This window comes from Blennius ocellaris (genome assembly GCF_963422515.1).
Source record: "Blennius ocellaris genome assembly, chromosome: 12".
NCBI classification, from domain to species: domain Eukaryota; kingdom Metazoa; phylum Chordata; class Actinopteri; order Blenniiformes; family Blenniidae; genus Blennius; species Blennius ocellaris.
The window spans coordinates 4,335,287-4,353,976 of NC_137661.1; the positions used below are offsets into that span (position 1 = coordinate 4,335,287).

The 18,690-nt window shown below is 41.4% G+C and overlaps 1 protein-coding gene across 4 annotated transcripts in view; it reads left to right on the forward strand.

Annotated features, from left to right (window-relative positions):
• The window catches only part of lpp (LIM domain containing preferred translocation partner in lipoma), a 251,719-nt gene that overhangs the window by 157,238 nt on the left and 75,791 nt on the right, over positions 1-18,690 (forward strand). For 3 of the 4 annotated variants that reach the window (XM_080506605.1, XM_080506604.1, XM_080506606.1), the window contains exon 7: positions 11,898-12,491. In XM_080506605.1, coding sequence (XP_080362731.1) covers positions 11,898-12,491 — 594 coding nt within the window. The remainder of the gene's footprint in view (positions 1-11,897; positions 12,492-18,690) is intronic. The other variant, XM_080506607.1, reaches the window with a different exon arrangement.

Consider the following 18,690-nt stretch of genomic DNA (forward strand, 5'->3'; position numbering starts at 1 on the left):
TTATGTATCTCTGGGTGACGTTGCCGATGTATAATGTCACGGAATACTCGCCAAGTTGTGTTGGGGATCTTTTTACAAGTATGAGTACCCCGTGCAGCATCGTATCAGTGTATTTACTCTGCATTTTCCTTGCAAATCCAGATGAAATTACAATTACATTCATCAAGTGCATGTTTTGAATGTATAAAGCTAAAGTTTAGACATATGTCTGATTTTAAATGTACTTTTAAATTACTTTAATATAGAATCACTTTCTTTTATTTAAAATGTCCTACTCAGAAAATGCACTTTTATTTACAGGCCCATCTATTGTTGTACGATTCACATGCTTGGCTTATATTGAATAAAAGACCAAAAAGAAGGAGGCTGTCAAAGCTCCATGAGAACAGATATTGGTCTGTTTGTGTTTGTGCTCAGTGCCAAATAGCCTGATGTCTATGTGATAAGTTGTCATGTCCATACAAAACAGATGGGCATTATTGAAGTCTGCTTGACAGTTAAGCTGAAGTGGAGCGCTTGAAATGCTGCTGAGACGGATCCAAACACACGAGTGCCCCGAGGAAGCCTCACTTCACACTGTGCCAGTCAAGCCATGCCGTGACACTCCCATCTCTCAACAGGCAGAGCATCGTGGCTGGCACTCGCTGTCACAACACGGCAGAATGATAGGCCCTCGCTGTTTCTCTCCCAAGTCTCCCACTGATCATGGTGTCTGCTCGACGATTGCAGGGAAAATTTAGAATGTAAATACACCACCCTGGCGGGATCACGGCTCCCTGAGAGTGTGATAAGGTTGGTGACCTTTCTTCAGCTCCCCTCGTGGGACTAAAACTCCAGAGGCATCTCGGGAGAAGGCCACTAGCCCTTCAGGAGCCCTTCGTCTGTGTTTCTGCCCGTGAAGTGCGCAGAATTGAAATTATATATGGACTAACATGGAATTGCTCTTTCTATATTCATGTCAGGTGTAATCATGTGGCGCATTTTGCTGAAATATAAGACACAAGGCTTTAGAAGGCAATTTCATTCCACTGGCAAGGGCAAAAACAAACCTCCCTGGTGGGAATAGAGGTAATGGATTACAGCATAGGACTGTATTCAGATTCACATTTAAACTTGATAGCATCAAAGATGGGTACAAAAAAGATACAAAAAAACCTGTCGCGCCGAGCCAAAGTGACATTAATGAACCATCCAGAAATCAGCTTCAAGTCCCAGTGAAACAAATTGCTTGGTGACCCGTGAGCTGACGGTTAACATGCACGGAAGGTGGAGTGAGCTTCCTGATTTGATTAACATTTTGAATTGTGTAAGTATATTTAAGTGTATGCCCTAACCCCACAATAAGTCATTGGCTATACAAAGCAACAAGCAATGATGTCCTATATGACAAATATCCCAAATATCTCTGCTCAACATCTTAGAATACATCAGTGAAGAAGAATGAATGCAATTGTATTTTATTGCAACATGGGGTATGGTTGGTTTTGGGTTGGACGGGGCATGCATTGGTTGGTTTAAATCAGGTGTGAGGGTTATGAATACGATAGTTGGGAGTATAAGATTAGGATTCACTAAAGAGGAGCTCGGATATGTTTGGGTTAGGTTTAAGCAGATCTTGTGGTTATGGTTGTGTTAGGGTTGCACTTAGATGGTGTTGGGTGGTAGTGGTTGATTCAACTTACACATAGGTCTGCATCTAAGAGCAAGAGGAATTGAGGCTTAACAAGAGGAAAGGGTAGGTATTAGATTTACCTTGGATTTGAGGTTCAAACATGGATTTCGAATCTAAAAAGGTAAAAGGCTCCTTAAATGTTCCTATTTCAAAACAATGTATTCATTACCATGATTATAAAGAAAAATATGTATGCCTTTATAACAAATACCATCCCTTCATTCTTCATTGTATCTCATTGTGTGGGCAGTTAGTCAAAGCGGTGTATGATAGCATAACAGTCAATCTTGTAGAATATCTTCACAGATGAATTTACTGAAAGAGGTACATTTCATGCTCGCTCACACACATCAACTGTTGAGAGGCCTGCACATTAACCTCGACTGTAGTGTTAACGATGCACGTTAAAACATTACCGTAACGGGTTAATGTTACAGGTTAATGGCCTGGTTAGTCTTTTGAGATGTCGACCAGATTCCGTCTCATCTCGAGAAGAAACAGAAAGTCTCTGTTCCCTCTGAGGCACCTGTACCCACGCAGGTAGTGTGTATGAGCGCCTTTAATCAGCACGGGGAGTTGGGTCAGCCTGCGTGTCGTCCCTTCTCTGATCGGCTGCTGTGGGAATAGTATACTTGGTAAATGTTGACCTGGTTGAGCTACAAATTTAAACTCTTTCATTCCCATTTTTAAAACCACAAACCAAAACCCCACATCTTTAATTTGGACCAATACAATTTTATGATCATGGATCTGGACTCTGAGGTGACTTGTTTTTTTTCTATAGCAAATGAGATACATTTCTGACTTGGCAGTAGCAAGTAACTTTTAGTTTGAAAGGAATTCTGTCCATGAACTAACCGTCTCCCTTCTCTTTTATGGCATTTCTGTTATAGAAGACAAGTGTGAGAGCTTCTGGCTCCTTATATGGAAGAATTCCTGCTGTTTCTATGCATATTTGCAGGTCAGGGGAACACACCTGCGCTCATGTGGAATGTATTATATTTACTAGGAATATTCATGAAAGCCACCTGAAGTGACGAACATTACTTGAATCTGGCATGAGGCTCTCGTACAAGCTCGCCATAGCAAAAAAAAGTGAGACAAAGTTGAGACGAATCTTAAAAAAGTGGCTGTTGTGAGCTGAGTTTCCTCTCCGGTGTCACTGATTGGTTCTAAATGACTAAATGTTCACTGTTGCTGTGGTAGTTTGGCTTTATTCAGCCTGTAAATTGTTTATTTTGTTATTAACTTAGCTTTTCTGACGTCTCTCAAGGCAAATCTATTCAGCTACAGCAAATCTATTCAAGAAAATACTATAATACTATTCTTTGCACTCACCACTATTCTATTTTGTTCCTTATCCATGACTTTGCTCGCGCACTCGGCTTATGTCGGCCCCTTGAGTTTAACTCGCTGCTGTAAGAAATGCCAATGTTGTTGTTGCTCAGGCTCTTATAATGTGGCTCACGGGTGACCTTACACCTGCAAAGGGCTCAATTCCTAAAGAAATAGTTTCCATTCAAGTCCATTAAATGAATTAATAGAAGTCTCTCTCTTTTTTCTGTGAAAGTCCTATCCTTATCTAGATACTTGCATAGAACTGGATGATTGTTGAGCGAGGCTGTGTTCCAAGGCTATGGGTTTTTGTGTAAGTTCCATTATTAAAAATGTCACTGATCTGGAATGAGGTTTTCTTGGTTATAAAATAGTCTGACCATCAATGAGGTTTCACGTCATCCAACGATAGTTAGCTTTTTCTTCATTTATCACTGCATAGCCACATATCATAAGGAGTAGGCGATATGCTTTGAATTCAATCTTAATGTTGGTTGTTGCTTCTAACATCTATGCTGAAACGATGCTTCTGGGCAATACATTTGGTTTATTTTGTGAAGAAGTATTTGTAAGATGGGCAGCAGAGCGTTGAAGGTTTGTGGCTTGCCATATCTTTTCTACTACTCATCCTGCAAATGCTTCACTTTCACCAATGTGGCATTACTCAGCAGATAAACAAGAACTTTGGATAAACAAGCTTTTCATTGTTTTTTTGGTAGAGCAATGACCGAACATAGCTCAATAATGAAAGAAATCAGTTTTATTTAGTACTATATCTTTGTTTTTTTCCCCCATGCTTCTTGCAAAATAATCTTCTGTAATTGGAGAGCTTGTTTATTTCTCCTCTAAGTTGTGCGACATCTATGAGGAGCATGTATTTCTAAGATGAGCTGCAGATATGTTTTTGATGAGGTACACAGCAAAAAGCCCAGAGTTGAATTAACTCCCTCAGTGTTTATTTGAGTCCGAGGCTGCTCATCTGACAATCGCTTGCTCTTTGAAATATTTCCCCATTTAAATGGAAAATCAAGATTTGAAGATGTCGGTTTCTCACAACATAGTAATCACTGACCAAGCATGTTTCTTTTGGGAATCCCCAAAGAAGCCATTTATTGTTTTCTTTTTCTTTTTTTCTGATTTTGTTCTGCAGCAGTGCTTTCACAGTACTTGTTTTTGTTTTTAGTTTTCTTTTATCGCATTTCCTCCGCTGGAGTATGCTTTCGCACAATGAGGGGCGCATCGTTTTGCGGTTGAGCGCTCAGTGTTGAATCCCACTCATTCAGTCACACTGGACCGAGGCCTGAAACTCCAACGAAATGTACATTTGTTTGTCATTTTCATCCTCCTCAGCTTTGACAGATCTGGAATTTTGGCTTAAGTTGTTTCCTGCTTCTGCTGCTGTCAGTGTTGTGACACTGGTATGCGCACCGGCCAGCCTCTGTTCTTCCTCATAGAAGGTCAGGGCCATAGGCAGCTATTCTTTGCAATGGATATTTTGCTCTCTGGGGGGGCTCTGAAGAGAGTGTGTGATTTTGTGTTTCTGAAGCTCATATCCACCAAGCAAGTGAGCGGCGCAGAGATGACACTCTGGCGCTGTAATTATAGGGCTCGGTTGGTGTTTAACTTTCTCTCCCCCGCCCCCCCCTCTCAGTTGTGCTTTGTATGCTTCAATCCTCTTTGATTGCTTTGTTGCTGCGCCGAGTGGAGATGTTGCCACAGCGCCGGTGGCACCCGTTGACCTTAAGGTCAATCTGGCAGCAGGTTCTGAGTTTTGACAGGGGCAGCCAACTGTGGAGAGAGGAGCGTGCCTCAGGCACCCAGTGTGTTCCGTCAATGTTCGTTAGTCAGATAAACTGCATGGTATCACCCCTTTGTCTTTTGCTAACAGGGTGAACCAATGACAAACTCAGCGCCAGCCAGGAAGCAGCGACGGTAGCTTGAAGTTGCCGTTGCACATCACAAAACGCCTGGTGACCGCGCTAAAAGCCTCACCATAAACCGCTGTCGGTGTGTATTATCCTTTCCCCCTATATTGTGCGTGAGCTCCTCGTGCCTCAGACAGGAGCTGCCTTCTCTGGGATCAATGACATCGACGTGCTGGGCGGCCATTGACGTTTTCAACAGTGCAGTATTTCACGTCCTGAAGCAGGAGAGGTCACAGGTGCATGAATAGCTCATTACAGAGATAAGGCAGAGATAGAGGTGCATGTGTGTACATATTTGTGTGTGTGTGTGTGTGTGTGTGTGTGTGTGTGTGCGTGCGTTCTTGCATGCGTGCGTGCGTGCGTGCGTGCGCGCATGGGAGACCGGCCCATAGTACAGCAAGAGGTGAATGAAACAATTAGTTTTTTGTGCGAGAGCTACAAAACACACATTTCCTCTTTTGTGAAGATAGCCTGCAGAAGTGCCATAATCGGTGACTCTCAGGGACTTTTTTTTTTTTTGGATGCATGCAGTAGCCCCGAAAATGATTTTTAGTTGCATCAGTGAGTAATATGCCCTACTTTGTATGATGTTGTTACATCATCCTTGAAATATTACCCCCCCCCCCCCCCCCCCCCCCCCCCCCCCCGCAAAACCCAGTTTTTTTTTTTTTTTTAAGGGATTACATAACACTGAATTTTGAGACATGGACTTAATGTTCAACTGCATCATCTCTGGGTTGTCTTGAGGGTAAAACCAGAGAATCTGCATGTCATGTACTGTACATGCCACAGCTACATGCTGTTCTACATTTGATATTTGTGCGTAACGGTTGTGCAGTTTCGAAATCCAACTGAGCCACTGAGAAGGAACACAGACAAAGACAAAGAACAGGTCTTGTCTCTATGGATCGATGTGTCTTTTAAATTTAGGACCTGGAAAAAAGATCCAAAACTAGAATCTCACACACCACGGTGGTATCTAGAGGTTAAATAATCCCACATATAATGGAAAGGTTTCATTATGTTTCATCACTGGAAGTAGATTTTTTCAGAGCTGCACACAGTTTAAACTCCTTTTTGAGAGTAAAACTATTAAGAAAAGGTTTAAAAAAAATAGAGAAATCCCTGAATCATTCAAATAAACTAATAAGGCATATTGTTTGATAAAGTTGATGATTTATTGCTACTACATGTCATGGTAAACAACATTAAATGATATACTGCTTGCAAAATGTAAAAAAGTATCACATCGTAGCATGATATTGTTTTACTTTGTAATAATTTGTTCAATGTTTTTAACTAGTCGCTTCTTATCAACTCATAATATGACAATGTTTCATCATAAAACTCTCAATTACCATATTTCATGTTGACAGAGTTTTAAAGTAAATGCTGTTTAGCGTCGGTTGAAACATGCATGACTGTCATGAAATGAAAAAACATTAATTCAGGTCTTGTTTTTCTCGGTCATAAATGAGGCAAAGTGACCTTTAACCAAGAAAGTCCAGCTTGTCCTTGAGCCCTTCAGTTTGAACGTTTGAAGATGTTCCCTCAAAGCCTCAAGCTCATTCTGGAGTTAAAGTAAACTTGTAGCATGTAAAGACGTTTTACCAGCACCAAGGTGGTGATAAAATGTCTTTAACTTTTGATGATAAATCAGGTATGGGTGTTATAAAAATGTATTAAAATATCAAAACACTAAAAAAAAAGTCCCATTTGTGTCTTCAACTTTGCGATATTGCACCATCAAACCTTTAATTGGTAAGAAGACATTGTCACAGAGTTTGCAAACTGCAAGGTGATGAAACATGTGGTTTTCTTGGCCATTCATTTCTAAGTAAAGAATCTGCCAATCAGAAGGAAGGGTGATAAATATCAACACACCTTAAAGATACAGACACAAAACAGCTTGTTGTTGGTCGAGCTCCTGAAAGAAGCTTCGGGTTGGAAATTATTTGGTATGGAAACTGCTTATGTGTCTTGTTAACCACTAAATAAACGTACAAACCTTTTCTATCACTTGGGTTTCGGCGCTATAAACCTGCTGCATGTGTGTATTTGACTCTTTTTTTTAAGGAATTGCAAGCAAATCTCATATGGAAGAAATGTAGATGGAGACCATGAAAACTGCAAAGCATCTATTTCATTGTTTTCATTTGATAGTGGTGTCCACACTGAGCTGTTATTTATTGATTCGGTCTCAGCTAAACTCACATAATGATTTTCTTCATGTCAAAACTTCTTCATTAGAGGCAGATGACACAGATGCTCACATTTCCATTGAAGGTTTTTAGTCAGTTTAATTTAGATTTTCCCATAAAAAAAAAAAAAAGAAAATCCCAAGGGAAGACACCTTGAAAGTGTGGTTGGCTGATGTGCTGCTTACAATGAAAGTTGTTGCTGTTATTGGTTTTTTGGGAGGTTTTTTTATGAGCAGTTACATCATAATAAATGCACAGTTTTTCAAATTGCTAAATCACTATCACAATGTCATTAGCTCCAGTTTTACCAGTGCCGATGGTAGTACTTGAGAATAAAGATGATGAATGTTCGTTCTCTTTTCTGGAGGAGTGGGTGCCAACATTTGTACAGAATTCCCTTGTGAAAGTGAGGGTTGTCGAGCAGCTATCACTTAAAGGAGCAGAGAAAGAATCAGATATGCAGCTATGAGATAGGCAAGAGAGCAATGGAGTTCCCAATGTGTGTAGAATACAGTTTATCTGCACATGGAGAGATAGTCCAAAACAGCTAGCGGTCTCGCCATGTTCCCCAGAGACACTGTTTAATCATGTTTAATGTGCCTTATCAGGGACTATTTTAGGAAGACTGTTGATACCCCTAATTTCATGACCGTACCGAGGCCTGCGGATCATGAAACGTGACTACTGTTGCCTGATCGCGGTGAGACAAAGCCACCGAAAGCAGAGGGAAGATTAGCGAGCTACTTCCACGGTCGCGGTGCCAAAACGGACAGATACAAACGAACAGTTGTCCTGTGTGAATCAGAGGGAGAAAGTTGAGAGAGAAACATACAAGGTCTTAGATGCGAATGAAAAGATGCAGAACTTCTCCTTCTTGAGGGGTTTTCCCTACAAGCCTGCTGAAAAAAAAAATCCCCCGCCCTCATGGTTTGAAATGCAAAGTTAACAGTTTTGCTCAGCCCCCCCTCAAGGCTTGTATAGTCTCTCCTAATCTTTTTTAATGTGTCAAAAGGCTTTCTTGAGAGTCTCTGTGAAATTTCACACTTAAGTTGTTTGCAAAGTCAGTTTGAATTACAGTGCAGAGTGAGGGTTAACTTTTTTGAAGGGGTTCGGGGGAAACTTTTTCAAAACGGGATGTGTCGTGTCTGTGTTTGGATGGGGTGGGGGCCAGAGGAGACACAACATGCAGCCAGGCTCAGGGAGGATGTACAGAGAGCCGGACTGAACGGGTATCTGATCATACAAATAGACCATTAGCCATGTTGTCTAATTTCCGTGGCAAATGTAGATGAGTGTGACTGCTGTCCATGTAACGTTGGTATCATCTTCATCTGCTTTGAGTGGAAAGCTGTGCATTAATACAGTCATTTGTTAAGGTTGATCCCATGGAAACTCTAAATATAATAAAAACATACTATTTATGACAGTGAAAGAAAACTTGTCATAGTAATTGCCTGGAAATATACAGTTTAATATATGTATTTTTTTCCATACTGTTATGCTCTCGATATATCAAGGTTTGTTGTCATAACAGCGAGTCATAATCTCGTCAGGAAAAGCTTGTGGGTCAAATGACTCTCACTTGCTTTTCTTTTGTCACAAAAACACTTTAACAGCAAGGGTTTCTTTTCAGAACTGAAGACTCGAGAAAAAAATACGTTTCCCAGACATTTTCTCTACCAGCAAGCTAGAAGGTGATTTGATCATGTGCAGATGAAGCAAGCGATGATGCTAACAGTAGCACCTGTCAGTTCGGGGTCTTATTGGATAGTAAGCAAAGAACTTTTTTTGTTGGTGTTCAAACACAGTGTCCACAAACAAAGGATACTGCTGATTGTAATGCTTAAAATGGTAAGAAAATCCAGATTCCATCCACAGCCAGGCTAATTTGGCGCTAATAAGTAGCTGCTTTTAGCTCCGCTTAATGATCTCAATGTCATGCCCTTTAGCTCCTGAACAGTCCCTTCGTCTTCTACTCCCGCGTCATCCAGCGTGACAACTGACAGTCAACCACACTCACAACTGTCCGAGATCTACCAGCTCGCACGACGCAGTCTTGGAATACTAAAGCACATTAGAGGAAAACCCACATACCTACAGGGAGAACAAAGGTCCCAGCGCAAAGCGTCAATCCATTAATGAGATGCCGCTAAGCATCACAATCACCAAGCGCCACATTGTCACTAAATATAGAATATTACCTTTGCTGCAGTGTTAAGGAAATTTAAAATCATTGTCATTAATGTGATATGGTTCATTCCTAAATCAAAGGCATAACAAGCAGAGTCTGCCAGGTTGGTTTGGTCCAACAGTTGACTGCCAAATATTACAGTCCAAGAGTCTGTAGTAAAAAATAAACACATATCATCCGTAACCCTGATTTTGCCTCCGACTGCCCTCAGAAGCAGTGAAATTCTTTTACTCCGTGCAGACATAATTTTTTGTTCAGATTGTGCGCATTTGATTAGTTTCATCACCCTCCGAAAGGGCTGAATCCATTCTCTTAATGTAATTTGTGGAAAACGTACCATGACAGTGTAATTATTTTGAGGGGGCCAATTTGCATTTGCAGCACTCTGCAAACTGAACGTTACTGTAGTTTCTGAGGCCTTAAAGATAAATTAATAATCTGGAGTATTTAAAACCCATGAAACATTTAAATTAAGTAATTTCACTTCCTAAAGGGCATGGTGGAGATGTTTCCCTACATATGCAGACAGACACAGTTCTTAAATAAACATCAGCGCTAATCACTGAGACGGAAATCAGAGCAAGAGCAGAAAATATTTTCTGGAGCTTTTAATGGTTCCTCAGGGGCTTCCCTCCGACTGAGATTAGATGGGATTTGGACAAAGTTGAAGCATCTGCCAAAACTTCGAATTCGTTTTATGTCAGGACATTATGGAGATCACAGTACGATGCACTTTTTTTGTTGATGTTGATAGAATTAAAACGTGTGTGTGTGTGTGCGTGCGTGTTTTATATTGTGTTTGAACAGAGCCGTAGAAAGGAATGTGGCAGCGCAGGAAAAAACATTGGCGACTTGTGACATTTGTGCACAGCCGGCTTTGATCAGCTTCTAAGGGAAATCGATTGGAAGTGTTGCACTGCCCCATTTTAGAAGACGTCTCATCAGACAGACTTGCAAAGGGTCTAAAGACTACAAGTGTTCATTTTTGCTCCCCGAGTGCTACAAATTTAGTAATTGACTCTGATTTTTGGCTGCAGGCAGTAACCTAATAAGGCCATCCAAGGTTAATGATAGACCCTTTTTAGACTGGCTGAACGTCTGACACCAATATGTAGCGATGGTGAAAAACAATTATTACTTACATGAGAGGCATGAGGGGCAGGAGCCTCTGACATCTGAGTGAAGCGTTGCTATTCTCTGCTATTAGCTACATTATTTGTCATGCTGCTTTGACCTGCATCGGCTGCATCTATTGCACATTAAATGTCACAGTTGTGGAAGCCGTGGGAATCTTGGCGGCGGTCTGCGTTGACGTTTTTTTTTAACAGTCGTCTCTTCTCAGGAACACCAGCAGCCACAAGTCTTGGTGATTTAATGTCTTTCTCATTCGAGCGGCTGGAGTCAGCACAAGTGTCATTTTCCATTGCCAATCTGCTGTCGCGCCATCCTGTGCCAAATCATTTATCCCTCCTCCTCCCATGCTCTTAGCCATTGATTTTTGGTGGCTGTGGACGGCGTGTAGCGTCTCTGCTGTCGAGGTAGCTTTCTAATTGACTGTGGGGAGGCTGTGTGGTCTTCATTCGGGAACGAACCAAATTATCAGTCAAAAAATCCCATTGAATGCATGTGATTTATTTTGGTCGCTATCTGTTTTAGATTGCCTTGTAAGTGTCACCATTTGACTGGAGTTAAAGCTTTTCTGACTGGTCTGGCGAGCCGCTGATCTCAATAGTAAAATCTGCATTTATCTGCTGCCACGCAAGTCTCAGCATGCCTTGTTTCCTGTTAATACATAAATCACAATTAAAAAAACAAAACAAAAAACTGTTGGAATTGGAAATACTATTTATTCCATTAAAGGACATATTTTTATAATGAGTACAATGTCAATGCAATGAAGACTAAGTGAAATGGCTAAATAAGCTATTTTGAACAACCCTAAGAGGTATGACAGTTGTGGGCCTATACATAAAGCCCTACCCGGCTGACTTGGCTCTAACAATACTTTCTATTGCCTGTGAATCATAATAACAATAGATAACGACACTTAATGTCAAATTCTTTGGAAATTCCAAGGCCAACCACAATTTGCTTCTCACTTATTTGGCTTTTTGTTTGTAACTGACGTAGCATGACGCTTATACACATTGTGTGTGATCTAAGTTTTTATATATGTGTCTTTCACTGTACATGCATGTGAGTTGGCAGCCCTGGATTATAAAGTACCTTGATATGATGTGTTATAGTCAGTCTGCTTTAATCACCACAACAAAGATTTAGATTTTATCTGCTCCTGTGATGAAGATTATTAAGCAAAAAATACAATACATCAAACAGAGAGATTTAATACCCCTGGCTATGTCAATGTTGGGTCTTTGAAACATCCCTGCCATAAGAAATGTTGACTTGGGATATGTTCCGTGGATCTGTGAATGCTTATAGCGTAACAAGTAGAAAGATTTAAAGTTCAGGAAGGTAAACATTGTACCATGGTACATTTTCCTCTGAAACCTGTTTCCACTCTGTCCCAGCTGATTGCGCTCATCCAAAGACATTTTATTATGTTCTTTCAGAATTCTGGCTCCTCGGCTGGTTCAACCCCCAATGCTCCAGTGACTGGTTACAAACGCATGGTCATTCCTACTCAGCCACCTCTGACCGCCACCAAGAAGTCTACCCCCAAACCTCAGGCGCCTGGAGGGATCTCGTCAGTCCCGCCTTCCTCCGTCAGCCCAATGGCCAAAACTCAAAGTCACACTCCTCAACCCGTTCCAGCCTCGTATGCCACAGCCTCAACTCCAAGCCAGCCCACCTTTAACGTCCAGGTGAGGTCGGCCCAGCCCGGACCCCAGCATCAGGCCCCAGCTGGACACCATTTTGGCCAGCAGCCCATGAGAAGCCCGGCACAAGTGCAGTACATGCCAGCCCAGCCCAAAGGTCCTGATTTTGCTTACGGACCCCCTCAACCCGGCTTCTCTCCCATGGCGCAGGGTGCATATCAAGAACAGCACTATGCTGGAGGCCCTGTTGTGGGTGGGATAAGCGCCAGAAGGCCTGAACCTGCCCCAGCACAAGCATACCATCCCCCAGGCTCCAAGAAGACCTACATCACAGATGTGCCCCCAAGCCTGGCTTCATACATCTCTGGGCCAGCTGTTCCACCTAAGGTAAGGACCTTGCTTGTTTGGCGTTTACACACCTGGGATTATTCTCTGATATTCTGGTTCAGAACAATGGTTGTTACCATCCACCCAACCCTCCAACCATTTCATCATTTCACACCACATGTCAAGGGGCGAGTTGGTGGCAGAAAGTGAAACAGAGAAGCCTTCTCTAATGTCCCTTTTCGCCATTGAGAATCCCCGTGCAGCTCCAGGCCAACTGGGTGTTTTAATCTGTCCAGTTTGCTTTAAGTTTGCCCTGGGGCTCTCCCCAGTTAGATATCCCTGGAATACCTCCGCAGGGAGGAGACATGAAGGGACTCTGATTGGAAACTGAAATCACCGAAGCTCGCGCTTGTCAAAGGCTTAGCAGCCTTCTTTCAACCTTTCAACCTTTATCTCAAGAAATGGTTGCTGGTATTAAAAATGATGTCCATTTCCTCACCACTCACAATTGAAGATAGTCATGGAGCACGCATATCTTCATTCAAATGACTTAACAGTGAGCTTTACTTTACTTTTCCTGATCGAATTGACTGCGCTTCCTTTTTTTATCTTCCCGGTTATTGACAACCCTCACTGTACCGCCGTTACGTAACATGACGTATCGCCACACCTGGATCACCACAGCATTAAAGCATGTTTTTACTTCCACGATAGGGTCTTTAACAAAGTAGAAAATAGAGAGTGTACAAAGTGTACTTACAAGGCTGCAAATGCTTCTCTGGTGTGTGTTGTTATTGTATGTTCGAGTGTTTGTGTGTCTGTGTGTTTGTGTGTGTGTGTGTGCGTGTGCGTGTGTATGTGTATGTGCCTGTGTGTCTGTACAGTATAGATACGTTTGCACAGCATCAGATGACAATGCTATAGGGAGCTGCTCTCCATCTTTCATTGAAATGCTCAGAATAAACAGTTGATTTAACCTTTATGAATTTTTGAAACATCGGCTCTGTGGGGAGTTTACACCATCTGACTCCATCAGGCTCATATAAAAAGCAGCCTGTATTCAGCAAAATATATCCAGTAGCAGTGGTGTGTAAAGCCACTTTTGTATTGTAGAGAATTGTATGGTGATTGTGTGCAAATGGAACGTGGACGTTAGACCAAGCGGTTACAGAGTGCATGTGGTGTGGACTGAATAAAATTGAATCCTTAAGAGGAAGGTGAGACACTAAAAGAGAGAACAATGGTCCAGATCTGGACTCGGACTCTGTCATGTCCAGATTCGAAACTGACATAGCAACAAGCTTTATCAGTTTTGTCTTAGATCCAATTTTGACTCCCAATCCCAAGGTGCTTTCAGTTATATGAAGAGGGTTGGAGGCACAGGTGTATTGATGTATGACAGTGGTATCAGATGCATGACAGTGGTATCAAAACCTAAATGAATGTTCAGATGGGCAGCTTATAAGCTCACAACTCATCGTAGGTAATGAAAGTGTGTACAATTGTGCTACTGTTAAGATAGTATTAGCTCATTGGTTTAGGGTCGCATTAGAAAAACTATTATTAATGATGGGCAAATTTTAGATTCAGATATCTGTATTTTTTTGTACACGTAGAGCAAAACGTACCTTCTTAAACACAGAAAAGAAAGAAAAAAGCATGTTTACAATTGTTTTGAATAGCAAGTTGCTTGACTTGTTTTAACTCCAAGTCTTTGTTTGCTGTGATATTAAATTGGGTTTTGGGTCAAAAATAAGATAATAATGATTCCAGTCAACCCAAAAATAGTCAATTAATTGACTGTGTGACCCTTTATTTCTGGACCAACACCTCGTCAGGATATATAACTTTCACCTTTATTTTAGAATGTATTCATGTATATTCAAGACCCCTGCAGTGAGGATTTGACCTGAAATACGAGCTTCACAAGAATCAGTGGATGGAACCCGTTATTACATGGTTGCCTTCACTGCACAAATGTGAAATTGACACAAGGGAAGTCTGCTCTCCTTATCATTTGTGTTGTGGAGTATTAGGATCCAAGTGACTTTCGAAGAAGCTACATAATTAAGCCAGAGAATCTCCACCAGAGCAGCCTCATTCCCAGTTTGCAATGTACCAGGAGTCTTCTGAAGTGGTCCAGTAAATATTGTGTGGCACAGTTTGTCATGTCATCATGTCCACTTCTAAGAGCGTCTGCAAGAGAGATCCAAACCACTAATCTGTAGCATGGAAATATGTCAGGATGTGGCTTTATGACTCATCATTACTTGTTATGAATGCCCGAAAGCTTGCGTTGTGTTGCCTCATTGCTCACGTTCTCTACGACTGTAAAACTTTGGTCTTTGCTATAGATGTGGAATTTACTATTTTCCACCTATCCTGTTACAAAGCCTGTAGCCACATATAGCAACTACTTTGTTGCAGCAGCCAATTTTAAAGAAGAAATAGGTCCCTGATATACTTGCAAACAATGTTCAGGGATGACGAAAGGAACACAAGAGAACATTTTGCCTGACTTTACAGGGTTGCTATTCCAGGTGACTCAAATGTAAAACTACCAGGTCCCAGGAAAAACATTTTCAACATTTCAAGTGAAAATGAATAATTTTAGCTTTTTCGTTCCTGAAAAGTTTTCAGTTTCCACAGCAACTTTTGAGAACAATGTCCGTTTACAGAGAAGTGGCAGAAATGCTGACAACTATCTGCTTATCCGGGGCCTCCGCAACCCGGCCCCAAATAGGCGGTAGATAATGGATGGATGGAGGGATGGAGGGATGGAGGGATGGGTGCTGACAACTATGTTGTCCCCCCCCCCCCCAAAAATGCAACAAAGGTTTTGTGTTTTCACTTGAAAACATTGTTGTGTAAACGAGGCTAGGTGCTTCAGCCTTCATACAGAGTCTCCCCCCAGATTTCAATTTCTGGGAATTTAAAGGGTCTGTTGCTAAATTCATGGCGCCTGATCTCCATGACACCTTCAGATGCCTCTGAAGCCTTTTGTGCGGCCGGCCGTTTTAAGTTGGCTTTGCATGCTGTTTATGCTTTTGAATAGTGCACCTGGAAAAATACTGTTTAAATGTGTTGATAAAGAGAAAAGCAAGAAACTAACAGTCATTGTTCTACGACAATAGATCCAGCACAAGACCTTTTTATAGAACTGTACTTGACAGGGAAGAATTAACAGCGCCATCCCTTACAACAGAGTGGTTTAAGCCACAGAGACAGCTATTCTAATCTAAGCATATCCAGCCTTCGAGACGATCTCTGGAAAGTGAAAGGCCCTTGAGTTTTCTTTAATTCAAGGATTTTATGCTGGTTCAAAATACAAACTGGGCCTCCAAGCCCCTGGGACTAGCTCATCAAGGACTGTACTTTACTAAATACAAATTAGCTTCAACATTGCAGCAAGTATATTAAAAATAAGTCTAATTATATTTGTTCAAAACAAAAGTCTACATTTTGCTTGAAAAGCCCACATTGGTCCCAGTATGATGCATTATTAAAAAAACAAGGTGGCGTTTAATAGATTTGTGAAGATCCCTTTGATTTCAGATAAAAGCAAATCACTAATTTTACAGATATAGCTTGTGTACTATATGTTTATATTTGTCTCTCTTTCCCAAGGATATACACTTGCAGGATAATAGCCCCCCCCCGGCCACCCCCCCAATCCCTCACCCAGCCCCCTGTCAGCTGTTTCCCTTTGAAACATATCAGAATCCTGAACGCTCCACATCCACACATCATGCTTGACCCCAGAATGTGTGTGTATCCAAACCTTAGCTGTAATCTGTTTTTATGTATTTATTTCTGTTCAATGAAGTAGATCTTGAATGCCAAGAGAGACCAGATATCATAAAAGCAAGATTAGAATGAAAGCAAAAATCCATCAACTTTGGCTTTATGATCATCACTCAGCTTGACCCGATGTCATGACATGTTCATAACCTTTTACAAAGCAGTGGGTTGGGCCTCTTCTAATCTGTTATGTAAATAAACCAACAGGAACTATTTACAGATTTGTCATTATTATCAAAAACTGATATCCAGTCGCTTTGCTTTATTAGTGATTTTTTTTTCCCCCCCTAAGAGCCGGGACTTCCTCAGTAGGAGGTCTGTGTGTTTGATTGAGGACTCTATTAAAGAGATCACTTCACATAATCGGAGGGTATTCATAGAAGGTCAGCGTCATTAGAAGACCAAGATGAGATTCTATGATCTAGACTCGCCCTGATTAGCTCTGCACTCGCGTTCACCCCGTGTCATGCTCACCCACACGCCACACAATCAACCTTCACCCCAGCGTGTCCTTGCCCGCTCGCACGTAGCATGGAGGTATAAGAACAGGCTCTCCTTTTGACACATTTCAACCATGCTTAAGCGCCTTAATCCACCAGTGTTTGATCTCCATTGTCGTCCTAGAAGAACATTAAGATTTCATAGCTGCAGGTTCGCATCCCAAGTTCCACGAGTGTCTTGTTTTGTTTTTCCCGAATGTTGCAAGTAAAGCTAATCTGGATGATATGATGTGCTGCGTTATTGCTGAGCTTGAGTGACGTATGACGGGAAGGGTCGTGGGGGGTGGGGGGGGGGGGGGATTATTCTGAACCGCTCAGTCCTTGCAGCCAGTTAAAGCGTGCTCGAAGGTCAATGGCGGTTTCAACTGTCAAACGCGTTCAAACGATTTGACATTTTTCTGCCTTCCAGTTGTGGCCACTTCACCTTTTGACCTGCACTACAACATTTGCATATGTCGCCCTGTGGGATGTGTCCAAAAGGCCCCTTTTTGAACATGTGAATGGCCTGGACATTAATCATCCCAAATTGTGTTTCAGAGGAGGAGCACACGCCTCCAGGAAAATGCCACACCTGGGAAAATTCATCAGAAGTTGAACAATTTATTGTCTGAGCAAAGATTGTTGCAGCCATTAGCACAGAATCAAAATGCAAGCTCATTTTTTTCTGTGGCTCAATGGCAATTACTGGATTCTTTATAATTTATTAAAGCTAGTAGGTGCTGCAGCTTTCTTGTAAATGCGAATTGAGCTGTGATCAAGACAGAAAGTGCGAGATGCTTCCAGTGTCTAAATAAAGAAAATTACCAGCCAGGTTCTGATCAAACAAAATTACTGAGCACTTTACCAATGGAGAATATATAAAAAAAGCTAATAAAATCTAAAAAAGTAAATAAAAGAAATGATTATAACTGTCGTTAATGGAATTGCACAAAATTAAAGTGTTGGCTTCAGGAACATTTGCTTTTTGAGAGTTTTTATTAAATTTTTATTACATTACCAGATTTCATTCCTTGATGTTGGCATTAAAAAGCGACATCAGTATCACTGATATAAATACCCAGTAGGCTCAGCCAGACACGGTACCTCAGGATCTTCTGTTTTCTTATTTATTGCTACGATGCTATATGCAATTTATTTATATAGATAAACATCGATAAGAGCTGAATCAACATGCTTACCGTAACAATCCAACTCGTTCGTCTGTCTACACGAATATCCTTGTATTCCCATTGTTAATGCTCATAGCGCATTGTTCTCTGTGCACGTGAGTGTGGTTTCATAACAAAAACAAACAACAGCACCCACTAGTGGCCCAACGTGAAAACCACATCATATTCAGTGTACGTGCTGTTACCCTGTCAACGCAAACCTTTTCTGAAATGAAAACGCAAAAACAATGTGTCTTCACTTGAAACGCCGTGCAAATGGGGCTAAAGTTACTCTGAACAATAGTGTCAACAATGTGATGGATAATTTTGTCATTTCATAATAAAATACACGAGAATCATCACTTTTCCTGGTTCCTGCTGATGGAAAGTTAAGTTACTGAAGTTCCCCTTCAACAAATAAAATTATATAAAAACGCAACATAAGCATTCACAAATATCTGGGTGAGCACTTTGTACACATTTGAATATATTATTTTATAAAATTACTCATTAAAATATACAGTCAATTGCCTCTTAGTAAGCCATTTGTCAAGCTGGACAAATTCACCTGCCTGAACAGTTGCACAGTTGGACAATTAAGCATAAGAAATATGTTTATTAGAAGATGAATGTGTGCACTGGAGTTCCTCCTATGTGTGTAGGCGAAGGCGATCACGTGTAAACACTCGCTGTGTTCATGTCATACGCGCTGCTGTCTCCTCAGGTGGTTGACCCAAGCGGCCCTAAACTCAGGAACTATGTGCAGGCCTTAAAAAAAAGCGAAGCAGGCTGAGTGCAGGGTTACCACCT